At 55.4% G+C, this 14,253-nt stretch overlaps 5 protein-coding genes across 5 annotated transcripts; 4 read left to right on the plus strand and 1 right to left on the minus strand.

Annotated features, from left to right (window-relative positions):
- The first annotated feature begins 448 nt into the window (after positions 1 to 448).
- On the plus strand, positions 449 to 2,057 carry J3D65DRAFT_633487 (uncharacterized protein). Its single transcript, XM_066801124.1, has 3 exons — positions 449 to 594; positions 652 to 1,008; positions 1,062 to 2,057. The coding sequence occupies exons 1-3, from the start codon at positions 558 to 560 to the stop codon at positions 1,760 to 1,762; spliced, it is 1,095 nt and encodes a 364-aa protein (XP_066652231.1). The 5' UTR covers positions 449 to 557; the 3' UTR covers positions 1,763 to 2,057.
- Positions 2,034 to 4,544, plus strand: J3D65DRAFT_633490 (WD repeat-containing protein 2). Its single transcript, XM_066801125.1, has 4 exons — positions 2,034 to 2,110; positions 2,154 to 2,242; positions 2,289 to 2,466; positions 2,519 to 4,544. Exons 1-4 carry the CDS (start codon positions 2,095 to 2,097, stop codon positions 4,066 to 4,068), a joined length of 1,833 nt encoding a protein of 610 aa, XP_066652232.1. The 5' UTR covers positions 2,034 to 2,094; the 3' UTR covers positions 4,069 to 4,544.
- A 1,687-nt stretch (positions 4,545 to 6,231) lies between these two features.
- On the plus strand, positions 6,232 to 7,461 carry J3D65DRAFT_670108 (uncharacterized protein; the record flags this gene model as incomplete). Its single annotated transcript, XM_066803263.1, has 4 exons — positions 6,232 to 6,242; positions 6,666 to 7,076; positions 7,150 to 7,263; positions 7,317 to 7,461. The coding sequence occupies 4 exons, from the start codon at positions 6,232 to 6,234 to the stop codon at positions 7,459 to 7,461; spliced, it is 681 nt and encodes a 226-aa protein (XP_066652233.1).
- A 664-nt stretch (positions 7,462 to 8,125) lies between these two features.
- On the plus strand, positions 8,126 to 9,957 carry J3D65DRAFT_557674 (major facilitator superfamily domain-containing protein; the record flags this gene model as incomplete). The annotated part of the gene is made up of 6 exons (XM_066797325.1): positions 8,126 to 8,480; positions 8,550 to 8,919; positions 8,981 to 9,121; positions 9,190 to 9,275; positions 9,337 to 9,552; positions 9,623 to 9,957. The coding sequence occupies 6 exons, from the start codon at positions 8,126 to 8,128 to the stop codon at positions 9,955 to 9,957; spliced, it is 1,503 nt and encodes a 500-aa protein (XP_066652234.1).
- A 732-nt stretch (positions 9,958 to 10,689) lies between these two features.
- Positions 10,690 to 13,300, minus strand: J3D65DRAFT_684185 (uncharacterized protein; the record flags this gene model as incomplete). The annotated part of the gene is made up of 3 exons (XM_066803781.1): positions 12,428 to 13,300; positions 10,804 to 12,370; positions 10,690 to 10,757 (listed from the first exon to the last, which is right to left on the minus strand). Exons 1-3 carry the CDS (start codon positions 13,220 to 13,222, stop codon positions 10,690 to 10,692), a joined length of 2,430 nt encoding a protein of 809 aa, XP_066652235.1. The 5' UTR covers positions 13,223 to 13,300.
- Positions 13,301 to 14,253: the final 953 nt, after the last annotated feature.

Below are 14,253 nucleotides of genomic sequence, written 5' to 3' on the forward strand. Positions count from 1 at the left end.
TGGTTGATGTTCTGGTCTGGTTCCGCTGTTGGCTCTGATACTTCTTGAGGATCCAGTGCTACAGACGACGCTTTCTGACGAGTATCGCTGCTTCCTTTGACTGGCCTCCCTGATGGCGTTTGTTTACTTCACGTCGTTTTCAGGTGTTGAGATGGGGTGCAGACAAGACAGTCACCCACACGCAGAGCCTCGGCCGAGCAGCATCGACTCAACGGATGTCGGCCAGACCTACCGAATCAACAGCAAAAGGCTTTTGAGGTGGACGGAACCGTCTCAAATTCGATACAGTCCATCTGGACTCGCCACAACTTTTCCAAAAGCTCTTGCGTTCCTCGGTCCAGCGTGGCCCACGTGTGCTCCAGGATCCGGCTGTTTCCCCGCAACCTCCACTCGCGAGACGAGCCCGAAGGGGAAGGTATCGGGTCAGCGACATCTTGTACCACGCAGAGACGCGCAAGAAAAATGGGGGGTTTTAGAGCTGCCTCGTCGCCTTGTTCGTGTCCTGCTCTTACCTTTGCACCTGGTGAGATAGGGTTTGTCTTGCACAAGCGGTCGATATGCCTTTGCGAAGCGATTGGAGGCTCCAGCGAGAAGGCGAGTATCCCTGTTGCTTGTCGAGTACCTGCGTGATGGCTGACAGGAGACGCCCAGGCCTCACGGTCGAGTATTTGGGGCGTCTGCTTGCGCGGACGGCTTTCAACCCCGTGCTGACGCTTCCACTCGTACTGCTCGCGCGCTTCACGGCGCAAGGCCGCACGCTCTCGGGGAGCTATGCCAGGCAGCTCAAGACCATCAAAGCGCTGCTGTACTTGGGCTTGGCCCACCACATCAGCAACTGGCTGAGCAAGGGCGTCGCCAACAATTGGACCAAGGATGTGTACGACTGGAACAAGGAGATTGTCGTCGTGACGGGAGGCAGCGACGGCATTGGAAAGCACATTGTTTTGTTCCTCGCGGAGTGCGGGATCAAGGTCGCCGTGCTTGACATCCAGCCCATGACTTATGCGCGTGCGTCCTGGCTTTGTTTGCGTTTCGAACCGCAACGACTGACGTGCCGGCAGCGCCTCCGTCCGTCAAGTACTACAACTGCGACCTCGCATCGGCCGCCTCCATCAGCGACGCCGTCAACGCCGTTCGCGCCGACTTTGGACACCCTACTGTCTTGATCAACAATGCCGGCATCTGCTACGGCGAGCCCATGCTCTCGGCGCCGCTCGCCCACGTCCGCAAGACGTTCGAGGTCAACGTGTACGCCCATCACCAGCTGGCCGCTCACCTCGTGCCGTCCATGGTAGCCGCCAACCACGGCATGATAGTGACCGTCGCGAGTCAAGCAGCGTGGGTGGCGGCGCCGCGCATGGCCGACTACGCAGCCTCCAAGGCGGCAGCGCTGGCCATGCACGAGGCGCTGGCGGCCGAGCTGGCAACCATCTACGACGCGCCCAAGGTGCGCACCGTCGCCGTCTGCCCGAATGCCACCAAGACGCCGCTGTTTGAGGGCTTCCAGATGTACAACAACGCGTTCCTGTACAAGCTGGAGCCCGAGACCATGGCCGAGACTGTGGTCAAGGCGGTGCTCAGGGGGGAGAGCGCGATGGTGGCGCTGCCCGTTACTGGGTTTTATCTGTTTGCTGGCGCGCGGGGGATGCCGCTGTGGTATCAGAGCGGGCTGAGGAAGAAGTTTAAAGATGTCCTGACGACGTGGACTGGGCGACTGGTAGAGCAAAGAGAGGGAGATGTCGAAGACGTAAAGGAGGAATAGAATGGCGACTGTGGCCCTGTTTCTCCGAGTTTGTCCTCCTGTATGTGGTGCTCGTATTTCCGTGGATCGTGTTTGTTTTGGGGCCTGGTGGGTCGTGTATTCCGAGAACGTGCATGTTCCCTGGGTCACTTTGATGCCTGGGAATGCGAAATATCAATGGGACGCGTGGTGTGGAGTGGATGAGCAGAGGTCGGAGGCGACGCTCAAGCCACCCCCGCGCTCGGTGGGCTGTGCGTGGCGTTACGTAGCTGCTGCCTCTCAGGTTTCCATTTCCATTTCAACAACATCAATTCCGCTGTCCTCTCCCACTCCAGAAACACAATTTGTCCATCATGTCCATCTCTCCCGGTACTTCTCCCCTCCCATTGACCCGACAATGCTGACCTGACAGCTGCCGTCTGGGCCGCCGCCCCCTCGACCACCCGCGGTCAAGCTACCCCTCTATCCTCCGACTCCAAGGGAGAGCGCATCGCATACGCCGTATGATTCTCTGACGTCGATTCCGAATCCTGGCTTACCTCCGTAGTCTGGCAAATCCATCTTTGTCCGCAACATCGACGATCCCTCCGTCAGCAGGCAGTACACAAACCACCAAGCACCAACAACTGTCGCACGCTTCTCGCCGTCTGGCTTCTACGTCGCCAGTGGTGATGCCACCGGCTCGGTCAAGGTCTGGGACTGCGTAGGAGAAGGCGCCACAAAGGGTTGGACTCACCTGGAGAATATCAGAGCCTCGCTGATAGCTTGCTTGCTTAGGAGACTACCACATCATTGCGGGCCGGATCAATGACTTGGCCTGGGACGGCGACTCGCAGCGCATCATCGCCGTCGGCGACGGCAAGGAGCGCTTCGGCCACTGCATAACCTGGGACAGCGGCAACAGCGTCGGGGAGATTTCAGGCCACTCGTCGCAAATCAACTGCGTTGCCATTCGCCAGCAGCGACCCCTTCGCGCTGCCACCGGAAGCGATGACACCAGCATGGTCTTCTATCATGGCGCCCCTTTCAAGTTCAACACCAGCTCCCGCGGCCAACACGACAGGTTCGTCTTCGGCACCGCCTTCAGCCCCGACGGAACGTACCTCGTCACAGTGGGAGCCGACAAGAGGATCTGGCTTTATGATGGCAAGACTGGCGAGGCCAAAAAGTCGATTGGCGAGGGCGTGCATACCGGAAGCATCTTCGGTGTCTCTTGGTCCAGCGATTCCAAGAGGTTTGTCACGGCCAGCGCCGACCAGACTGTGCGCATTTGGGAGGCCGAGTCTGGGGAAAACGTCCACACCTGGAGGTTGGGCGAAGAGGGTGTCGTCAACATCAGTGACCAGCAAGTCGGTGTCACATGGCCTGCTGGACGCAGCGACGGCCTGATCATCACCGTCGACCTGGGCGGCAACCTCAACTATCTCGTGGAGAGCAGCGAGAAGCCCATCAAGGTCCTGCCCGGCCACTCAAAGAACATCACCTCCGCAGGCATCAGCGGGGACAAGTTCTTCACTGGAAGCTACGACGGCAGCATTCGGGAGTGGGATGTCAAAACTGGTGTTGCTGACCATGTGGATGGCGAGACGCACACCAACTACGTCGCTGGCTTTAGAGAATCCACCGCAGGCTCCGAGCCCAGGATGTACAGTGTGGGGTGGGACGACACTCTGCGCACAATCTCCGTCAACGCCAAGGCCTTTGTTGGTTCGAAACTGGAGCTTGGCTTCCAACCCAAAGGCGTTGCAACGAGCGGGAACAGCGTGCTGGTTGCATCTCCCACTTCTGTCGTCATTTACGAGGAGGGCAAGGAAGTCGGCTCGCGCCCCATGCCGCACCCGCCAACCGCCATCGCGGCCCACGAGAACCTCGTCGCCGTAGGAAGCGAGGACAACGTCGTCCGCCTTTTCGAGTTTGCCGGCACCAACCTGAAAGACCTCGGCATCGAGCTGTCCAACTCGACGACGGCCATCTCGACCCTCTCCTTCTCGCCCAAGGGAACCTTCCTCGCCGCCGGCAACACGGGAGGCAAGATCCAGGTCTACTCGGGCAAGACGGGCGAGTGGAGTCTGATCACGGACCGCTGGAGCACGCACACGGCACGCATCACCGCCGTCGCGTGGAATGACGGCGAGGAGTTTGCCGCCAGCGGCAGCCTGGACACGAATGTCTACGTGTGGAGCGTGGCGAACCCGGGCAAGCGGGTCAAGACGCTGAACGCGCACAAGGACGGCGTCAATGGCGTTGCGTGGGTTGGCAAGGACACGGTGCTGACGACGGGCGGTGATGCGACGGTCAAGGTTTGGAAGACGGAGCGCCTCGTGTAGGCCGATCTTTTGTGAGCTGGCATAGCGATTTATCGAATCTTCATGCGTTGAACAATGCCGAGACTTGCCATCTTGTTCGTTCGTACTCGTCGGTGACTTGCTTTGGGCAACACCACGGTGGGTGGCCAGTCCTTTGCGCCGGAGGTCGCCGAGCGCGCTGGTCAGTATCCGTGTTCAGGGGCTGATGGCCTTGTTCGTCAATGTTGTCTCTCCTGTCTGAATTGTGGCAACGAACATTTATTTCTAGAGCGATGAGGGTGTGTAGAAACTTCTCCGTCATTGGAACGACGCATACACGTACGACGCGATGAAAACACTAGGTCGTGCCGATAATGCAAGCGTTTATGATGTAGATCTTCTTGCAAGCCGGGCAGTAGATGTTCTTAAGACTATAAAGTTTATTATAGGTTATCTAGATTATCTGTAGCCAACTCTAGGACGTAGTTATAGATGCCTCAGTCAGCCGCTCCCTCGGGAATGAACGCGTAAATGTACGGCAAGCTTCTGTATGTTTCTCCACTGTTTTGCTGTGCATCTTCTGACCGCGCGCAGCATGGACTACAGTCGATGCTCGGATTGTCCGCCGCGAGCCCCGATTGGGAAGCCCGATGCGCTCTATGGCACTCACGACCACTCGCTCCTCTTGCTGGCTCGCATAGGAGAGAGGTCCTCGTGCTCCATGGCATCCACGCGAATCACGTCATTGGAGCTTCTGCGTCTCCAAAGGTTCCTACAGAGCTACAGAGGCTGTTGGGGGCGGCGGCTCTTCAGGCTCCATGGAACCCACACGGTGAGGCATGGTGGCTGCGCTGGGAGCCACGACCGTGCTTCAAGAGGTCATCAGAGGTGCGGCTCTTCGGGCTCCATGGTATCCATGCGGCGAGACATCGTGGCTACGCTGTGAGCCACGAAGATGCCTCCAGAGGTCATTGGAGGCGTGGCTCTTCAGGCTTTATGGAATCCACGTGGTGAGGCATCGTGGCTGCGCCAGGAGGCCACGAAGGCTGGTGGCCGAAGTTTGCCGTCAAAGAGCGTCCCTGATTCCCAAAAGACCGTGGAATTATGAGAGAGATTTGAGGTATCGTCCCGAATCCGCATCATTCCATAAGCTGGGATTGAGGAAAGATCACGACAAATAGCAGCAATGCCGATAACCAGCGACAATTTAGCTTTCTTGTTGGACAGAAACTGCCCGTTCCGGCTAGGAAGGGATGGAGAATCTAACGGCAAAAGGCAGTTTTTCCAGGGACAAGCGGTCGGAAACGTGGGCGAACCAAGCGTTGAATTCCAACGCAAGCCGGGGACATCTCATGGGGGCCAACTCGAACATCAGCACCAAACGTACCGACCTCGATGGCCAAAAGTGTTTGTATCGCAAAAAGCTTTCGTCTTCTGTCATAGAGTGCACCATCAGGTATCACCGCTGTGTTTCGGATCCTCAAGATAGGGAGACAAAAGTATAGAAGATGGCCCTGCAATTACTGAATCAGGCGCAATTCAGGTGTGTCTCCATGCCTTTCTCTTTCATAACCCATATCTCGTTCCTTTTGCCTCCATCCTTCTCCACTACCCCTTGTATTGATTTTGAGCGACGAGGAGCGACAACGAGTGCGAGGTGGACTTTGAGCGGAGAGGACGTTGGACGAGGAAGACGGCGAGCGAGGTAGATGTAGAGCGAGGTAGATGTAGAGCGAGGAAGATGTTGAGCGAAGAGGTTGAGCGAAGATGACATCGAGTGATGAGGACGGCGCGCGAGGAAGACGGTGACCGAGGAGGACGGCGGGTGAGGTCGATTGGCGAGCAAGGAGGATGGTCAGTGAATGAAAAGTTGAGTAGTTAAAGTCTTACGGACTGCAATTCTTGGGCAAAGCTGGGGAAAAGGGAGTAGAAGGTAGGGAATTGAAATAGCAAAGCGATGTGCTTTCATGCGATCTCTGCAGGATGGCATTTCAACGGCGTGCCGATAGAGTTGGGACGAGGAAAGAGCTGAGGGATGGTCGGGTGGGCTTCTACGTGAGGCAGCTGCGCAGAACAATCCAATCCCATGGCCGGGGCTTGCACTGTGGCTCCTGCCTTACTGGCAAGGTCAGGCAGGTAGGCGGGTGGTGGTGAAGTTCCGCGCTTCACTCGATTCCTTTCCTTTCCCTCTCCAGCACCGCCGTCATGGATCGAGCGTAAGTACAACCCCCACCACCATTCTTTCGGCTTGCAGACACCAGAGCGAAGTTTCAAAAGCATTCTTCTCCTCATCAGCTTGCCTTTTGTCGATCTTTCTGCGCTCGCGCTCGCAATTCCCTCCCCAAAGTTGAACGTTCCTCGGGGAGCTTGTCAACACCAGCACAGAAGTCACGAAGACATCCTCTCATTTACACTCCGTCCTTTTCATTACACACCCTGCTGTACTCACGACTGCAGTCTTGTCTCTACAGATTACTACTGCTCTTACTACTCACCAGCATCAGCACAGAAGTTACAACGAATCATCTCCGGTACTTTCTTTAGCGAATCTTTTCAGTTTTTGCTTGTTTCGCCAGGAATTCACATCACCATTTTCACATTACCATGCTTTTTTTCTGATTAAGCTAACTTAGAGATAGTTTTTTCTTCGACAATGCAATGTTTGTGGGTCACAATGACCACAACTTCTCCTCGGGCTCCCTTATGCCCACCAGCACTGGCGATGACAGGCCCGCTTCGCCGCCACCTACTCTTCAGGAAGCCTTGCCGCCGGCGCGCAAAAAGCGCAAGAAAGAAGAGCCCAAAGGGCAGAACATTGTGGTGGAAAGTGGGGAGAATACCCAGGAAAATGGAGAAGAAGTTGCAAAAAGGATGGAATACCAAGCTACCATTCTGGACTGCTCGCGGCGTGTCAACCAGGTGTTGTGGTGGGAGGAAAAATTGCGTGGCGTGAAGAAAGTCACCGCTATGTACCAGGCCTACAAGTTGGTGCTCGACACGGCCATCCTTGAAGAGTTTTGGGATCATAGGATCAAGGCACACAAGTGCAGGTATGTTCTAATTTCCTAATTTCCTATGTTACTATTCCCTTACAATTTCTAATCATTTCTAACAATTTCTTAGGAAATGCAAGAAGCATAAAGATGATTTTACACAGAAGACGTATCTCGTCTGCAATGACTGCTCGCCAGCTGATCGTAAGAAAAGAAGCAAGGACAAGACTGGCTCCATATGCATGTATGCATAGTCTACCATCTCAAATCCTTGGGAAATGATTCTAACTTCTTCAGACAATGCGAATCGGTATACGTTGCTGGCCAAAAATGGTACAAGGGACCAATCTGCAACAACTGCTACAACCGCAACAGGAAAGCGAAGAAGAAGGAGAAGCAGGAAGAGGAAGAACAGGATGAGGAGGAACAGGATGAGGAGTAGAAAGTTTTCGAGGGCCGAGGCACCAGGCGCAGCGGTTCCACTATCAGATAAGACCACACACCCACCTTTGGCATCATCATGCACAACACCATGCCGAGCCGGAGGCAATGCTACTCCCTGTTCGCCTTCGTCTCCACCGTCCAGGTTGCAGCACACTTTGGCGATGATAAGGAAGCAGAAAGAGAAGGCGATGCATGTTGCCGCCAATCGCCTCGGTGTTGCTACAGTGTTGAGCAAGTCCGACAGGCTCTGGATCAACCGTGGACCACCACTCAACACCTCGCCTTCTTGGCGCCAACGTTGTCTTCTCCGGCTGGTTAGGGTCTCCACAAATGATGGCGCAGTGATGTACCAGATCTTCTCTTTTAAGCAAAGGGGCAGCACCCGCATTGTTGGGGAGAGGGAGCATAGAAACCGTGGAATCAAAATCTCCTCCATTCGTTCCTCTCTTCTCCTGTTCCGTATATTTGTCTCCCTTGCCTTTGACTGGTTGTTGCAATCAACTACGCAAAAGCTTGCCGTTGGCCTCTTTTCAAACATGGCCGCCCACGACAACGAGCAAGTGCAGTCGCAGCAGACGGGTGGCGGCGACAATGGCACACCACAATGGAACGAAAAGAAGACGCCAATCACCTCCGCCTCTCCAATCGAGTCCAGAGACTCCATGACGCAAAAGGGCGACAGCCTTCGGCAGCACTCTTCCACTTCTCCCTCGGACGAAGATGAGATCCTCGAGTCCGACTACACGCCGGAGCAGTACGCCAAGCTGCTCAAGAAGATTGACCGGTATCTGCTGCCGCTCATGTGGTTTAGCTACGGCATCCAGCAGACGGACAAGACGGCCGTGAGCACGCAGGCCCTGTTTGGGCTGCGCGAGGACACGCACCTCGTCGGCCAGCAGTACTCATGGCTCACGACCATCTTCTATCTGGCCTACGTTTGCGGAGAGTTCCCTTCAAATTTCCTCCTTCAGAGATGGGCCCTGGGTCGCACTCTGAGCATTTACATGCTGTTCTGGGGTGCGTAGATCAAACAAACAACACTTTCTCTCCTTCTCTGGCGTCGAGACCATCACTGACATTTTCCAGGCGTCTGCGTCATCTGCATCGCCGCCGCGCAAAACTGGACACACCTGATGGTCCTCCGCGGGCTGCAGGGCTTCTTTGAATGCACCATCTCGCCGGGATTCGTGCTGGTCATCAGTAGCTGGTACCGCACCGAGGAGCACGCATCGCGGCAGCTCTTCTGGCAGAGCGCCAACGCCGGCTTCGGCATCATCTTCAGCCTGTGCATGTACGGCATTGGAACGCACGCCGAAAAATACGGCGGCCTCGCTGCCTGGAGAGCCATCTCGCTTTTCCTGGGTACCGCCACGCTGCTGCTGAGCGTCACGAGCTTTGCGTTGCTGGGTAGTCCCAAGGAGGTGAGGTGGATGAATAAGGATGAGAAGCGCATGGCGTGAGGCTTTCTTTCGTCCCCCTTTTCCATGTGTTGAAGCTGACGTTTAATACGACGACAGTGCCGCACGCATCGTCAAGAACAAGGCCGGACGTGACGTGACGGGCGTCAAGTGGTCGTGGCCGCAAGTCGCCGAAGCATTCAAAGACCCGCAGTTGTACTTTTGCTGCGCCAACGCGTTTATGTCGTCGGTTCCAAACGGGTAAGCGACCCCTGTGCTCTTTTTTGGGTGTCGGGTTGATTGCTGACGCGGAGGGCGCTGTTGTTTAGTGGTCTGTCGACATTTGGTAGCTTGATGAACCAGTCGTTTGGCTTCACGAAGCTGCAAGTGCTGCTGATGGACATACCGCGCTCGGGTAAGGAGACGATGCTCTGCTCCCATCTCTTGGATTCTCCTCACTAACTCCATCTCTCCAGTCGTCTCGGTCCTCGTCTTCGTCGCCGTCGGCATCTACACGCGTCGCGTGGCTAACCGCCGCATGTACATCATGGCTTTGGGCACTCTTCCGCCCTTTGCCGGAATGCTCGCCATGGCGCTGCTCCCCAACACGCCCGAGTACAAGTGGATCAAGTGGGGCATGTACCTGATGACGATGCCGTTCGTGCTGGCGCTGTTCCTAGGCTGGACGCTGAGTGCGTCTCCCCTCCCCTCCCTTTTCATTCTCGCCATCCCAGACAGACATACGGACTAACACCACCCCAGTCTCCTCCAATGTGGCCGGCCGCACAAAGAAAACCATCATCTCGTCGGCCACCTTCATCGGCTACTGCACGGGCAACATGTGCGGCTCGCAAATCTTCAAGGAGGCCGACGGCCCGCGCTACATCCCCGGCACCATCGGCTGTAGCGTGTGCTTCGGCCTCGAGTTCTTCCTCATCTGCGCCTGGCGCGCCTGGTACGTGTGGCAGAACCGCCGCCGCGACCGCGAGGCCGCCGCCAGTGGCCGCTCGCCCGAGGAGATGGAGAAGGAGGGCAGGGATATGGGTGAGAGGGATGTTACTGATTTGCGGAATCCGCATTTTAGGTATGCTTTGTAGGGTGCTTGGGGGGCGGGTGCGGGTGGGGGTGCGTGGATGGGGAAGGGTTCGTTGGTTGGTGATGGGTTTGGTTGGGAGGACGAAGAGTACGAAGAGGAGGATGTGAGCGAGGGGGACTCACCTCTCCAGTATCACGACAGCAAAACGACATTCACCTGATTCATCAAAGCATTTGGCAACTGGACTGAGTTCAGTGGCCATGAGATGGTTTTGAATTCTGGATTGATTGAGTAGGCTAAGGGGGGGCATCCGCAATCCAAGGCCAGTATCCCATCTCCAGAAACCAATTGTAAGGGAAGTGGGTGTCATCCTCCGGTGGCTCCTGCGCATGGTCTTTTTCGCGCCACCGAAGGGGAAATCAACTCTGAACCAAGGGGGTTTGTCGCTGTCTGTTCCTCCGCCATCTTCCAGCCAGTGTTCCGTCTCAAAGAAAGAAATTGCAAGGGAGGTGGGTGTCGTCCTCCGGTGGCTCCTGTGTATGATCTTTTTCGCGCCACCGAAGGGGAAATCAACTCTGAACGAAGGGGGTGTGTCGCTGTCTATTCTTCCGCCATCATTCCAGCCAGTGCTCCATCTCAAAGAAAGAAATCACAAGGGAAGGAAGGTGTCATCCTCCAGTGGCTCCTGTGTGTGTTTGCAGTCGCGCCACTGAAGGGGAAATCAAATCTGAGGAACACTCTCCAATAGCTCCGTGCAGCGTTTTCGGGCCATGTTGCTTGGTCTACTACTTCTTCAGACCACAGATGAGGCAACCAGGAGTGTTATGCTCAGCGCAAGCGGGCAGATCAAAAAGAGACGACCTAGCGCGAGTAGTTGGAGGGGAACTGCGATTACGGGCACGCTGACGAGCAGTTGCCCCCTCCAACTCAGTGCGAGTGGGATCGCGCTTGTGTCCACGCTTGAAGGCAGTGGGCTGTGCAGGCTGGGCGGACGAGTAAGCGGTCTGGGACTGACCAGTTGATGTGGCAGGCGTCGCACGGGCAGATCTGGGACTTTGAAGCCTTTCCATGCCTTGAGCCAAGTCTTGATCAACCGTGGTTCCTTGCTGCATTGATGAGGAAGGGTGAGGGGGCAGTGCCGCCGCTGGAATGACTTCCGCACCGGTCCACTGCAGCTTCTCTGGGGAAGTCATGAGAAGATTGATGTAGCTCTGGGGATGCGGCTCAGGGCCACGAAGCGCCTCCCTCTTCCTCTTTCCCGCTGCGTCGTTTTCCCTGAGAATCCCTGAATGAGTCCACGTGCATGGACGCTTCAGGACACCCTCACAGATTACGCAGTTCCTACCGTTGCGCGATCGTTTGCATACGCCGTGGTTATCCTCCAAGCAGGTATCGCACCTTTCTCTTTGACGGTCGTCGTTGAGCGTTATTCGCCATCCTGTGTTGATGTTGTGGAGGCCGGCGGCTTTGAGCTCCGCTACCAAGGCGTGCTCTGACTTTGCAGACTGGTCCGGGCAAACTCCGACGCCGCCACGCTCTTTTGAGAAAATGAATGTTCTGTTGAACAGGTCTGTGGTGATGTCTCGAAACCTGCACAATCCGAGCAAAGAGTCCCAGGAACGGGGGTTCGAAGGGGCGACTCTGTGAAAGAAGTGATAGAGTGACATGGCTGCGACGTAGTCACGGAGGGATCCAGCGCCTTTTTCGTCCATGCTCGTAGCGGGCTCCACATTGGTAAAGCGGCACTCGCGCTGTGCATACTGGCACATCCAGTTACCAGCTTCATCCTGCCACTCAAGTCGGCATGCGAATAAGCCTGCCAGGTTCCAATCCTTGAATGGACCCACGGTTGGCAATCGAACCCAGGAACGAGGATGACGTCTGTAAGGATCGGCTGGGTCAGGTGTAAGGAAGACGAGCACCAGCTGGGCCAACGTCTGCTCCTTTGGAAATTTTGTTGCGTCGAACTGAATCGTCACCGTGACCGTTTCGCCCGATGCTCTTCGTCCCCGGAAAACCCAGTCGGCCGTCACCCTCTTCCATGATTCGCCTTCCTTCCGCATCTCTTTTTTCTGAATGGTGTGCGAGGGTCCAGAGGTAAAAATGGTGACCTCACCATACGTCTGGTCCATTACCTTGGTCCTGTACCATAGACTTTGCTGGTAGTCGAGACCGGCTTCCATGAACGGGCTGGAGATGTTCAGACCAATTCCTGGTGTGCGGCCGAAGGAGGTACGGTGGCAGGCGCCTGGCCAGGTGAGATTGGAGGGTTGCCTCTCTTGGACAGACTTCGTGAAAGCCATGAGCACCCTGCCAGGGAAATACCACTTGCCACTGTGATGCGTAGCTTGCCCGATGTTTTCCTGTGCTACGTTCTGAAACCTGTATGTCTCGAGAAGGCAGACGAAGAGCTGTTCCACGAACAGGTCCAGATTTGTTGCGGAGGCATCCTTCGGCAAGTGGCAAAGGGGAAGCTATTCGTAGCCCATTAGCCTAACGATTCCATGGTATGAGGGACCTGGTGAACTTACCATGCGAAATTTCTTCGCCTTCCGCGCGATGTCGTAGTGAAAACTTTCATCCTTGTCGACAAAAATGGATTGATGATGAGTTTTGAATCGGCTCGAAAAGGTGGTGCAACGACCGACATAAAGCCAGAACATGTCTGCCGGATAACCTTCAACTTCCCAGTAGAGGCGGAGGTAGATTCCTCCAACGGAGCCGTGGGACGTGGGTGTAACAGTTTTGCAACGGTTCAGAATGTCCTGGCAAGTGAAGTTGGGCTTGTTGAATGTTTCCAGCAGCCGAGCGTCGCGAACGCCCTTCTTCATCAGCGTGATCAATGCACCAACTCCTTCAGCTTGAGGACGGACGAGGGAGTGCCACCAGTCAGGAACGACAGTCGAAAGAGATGCATCCTTCTGCTGGTGGATGGCGAGAGTCCATGCTCTAGCTGTGCTGGTGAACAACTCGTCCCCAGTAGACGATGAAGAGCTGGCATCAACGGTGAAGTAAGGAATTTCAAATCCTCCATCGATAGAGACATTGAATGCGGACCACGGCTCTTGTCCCACCACGATGAATTGTCCGGGGACCCAGCCTTGACTGGTCTCTTTGGGCTGGTTGGGATTGTAGAGGACAAACATATTCTGTCGCGGATCGTAATCCCGAATGTAGCCGACGTCCCCCTCTTCGATGACGATCTGAGAGCGACCTGAGAGATGCGCGTTATCGTAGCTGCTGACGGCTTTGAATGGATGGCCAATCATGTCTTCTTTTTTGAGGCCAGGCTTGGGCTTGATGGGGGGTTTATTGGGAGGAGCCATGTTGATGGCAAAGTCTTCTGTTGGGACATGTCAGTTGTGGTAAGGCATAAGAGTTACGGGGGATCGCTTACCGCAAAGAAGTTGTTGGCTGTTCCTGATTTTCGCAAGCGTTGATGACGGATGGGGCCTTGAGCAAGAGCTTCTCAGAGGAAGATGAAGTTGAACCGTGGACCTGAGCAAACTCAGTGTTGAGAGCACCGGAAGCGAGCAGAAAGGTGTGCGGGGTGCGGAGTTGAGGTTTCAGCGCCGGAAGCGAGCAGAAAGGCGAGGAGAGTGGTGTTGGGTTGAGGTTTCGGCGAGCTCAGGGTCGAGAGCACCGGAAGCGAGCAGAAGGATGTGGAGTTGTGATCTGGGCAGGCTGGATATTGACAGCGCCTGGAGCGAGCAGTGGGTGGAGGGGGTATGGAAGGGGAAACACGCAGTGGGCCGGAAGTTGAAGGCACGGCTCAAGCGCTGAGAAGGTGAAAGGTACGAGGGATTGTAAGAGGTGCTGTTCCGTCAGGAAGAAAACAGAGGGAAGATATGGGGGGAGGTGTAGGTAAGTGGGCGAGTGGACGGCGTCTACGCCAGATGGGTGGGCAACAGCTTTGTTTGGCCAGCGGGGTCAGTTTGGCCAAAAGTGTTAATTGTTTGATCGAAAGTGTTAACTGTTTGCCTAAACCTGCCCGACACCGCTCCTCAAATGCTCACTTATGCAGTTTGCTACAAACGATAGCGCTTTTGCAAATCTCAACACAAACAGCTGTGCCCTCTAGCTCCGGCGCCCACAATCAACATCACTGTACACAATCAACATCACTGTAAAGGGTACAACAGTTCAAAGCGGGAGTAGATGAGAGCCATCGAGCAACAACGCTGCGTGGCTACATGAGAAAGAAAGAAAGACAGAATTGATTCCAGCAGAGACAGGTATGTCCGTCCGTCCGTACATCTATGCGCCGTACGCCCATACATCAAGCCATAAATTCATTCATCAAACAAACAACTCCGCCTACCTTCACTCGTGTCGGGTAATACCATCTCACACTGAA

The sequence above is a fragment of the Phyllosticta citribraziliensis genome (genome assembly GCF_038025025.1).
Source record: "Phyllosticta citribraziliensis strain CPC 17464 chromosome Unknown J3D65scaffold_10, whole genome shotgun sequence".
Classification (NCBI taxonomy): Eukaryota; Fungi; Ascomycota; class Dothideomycetes; order Botryosphaeriales; family Phyllostictaceae; genus Phyllosticta; species Phyllosticta citribraziliensis.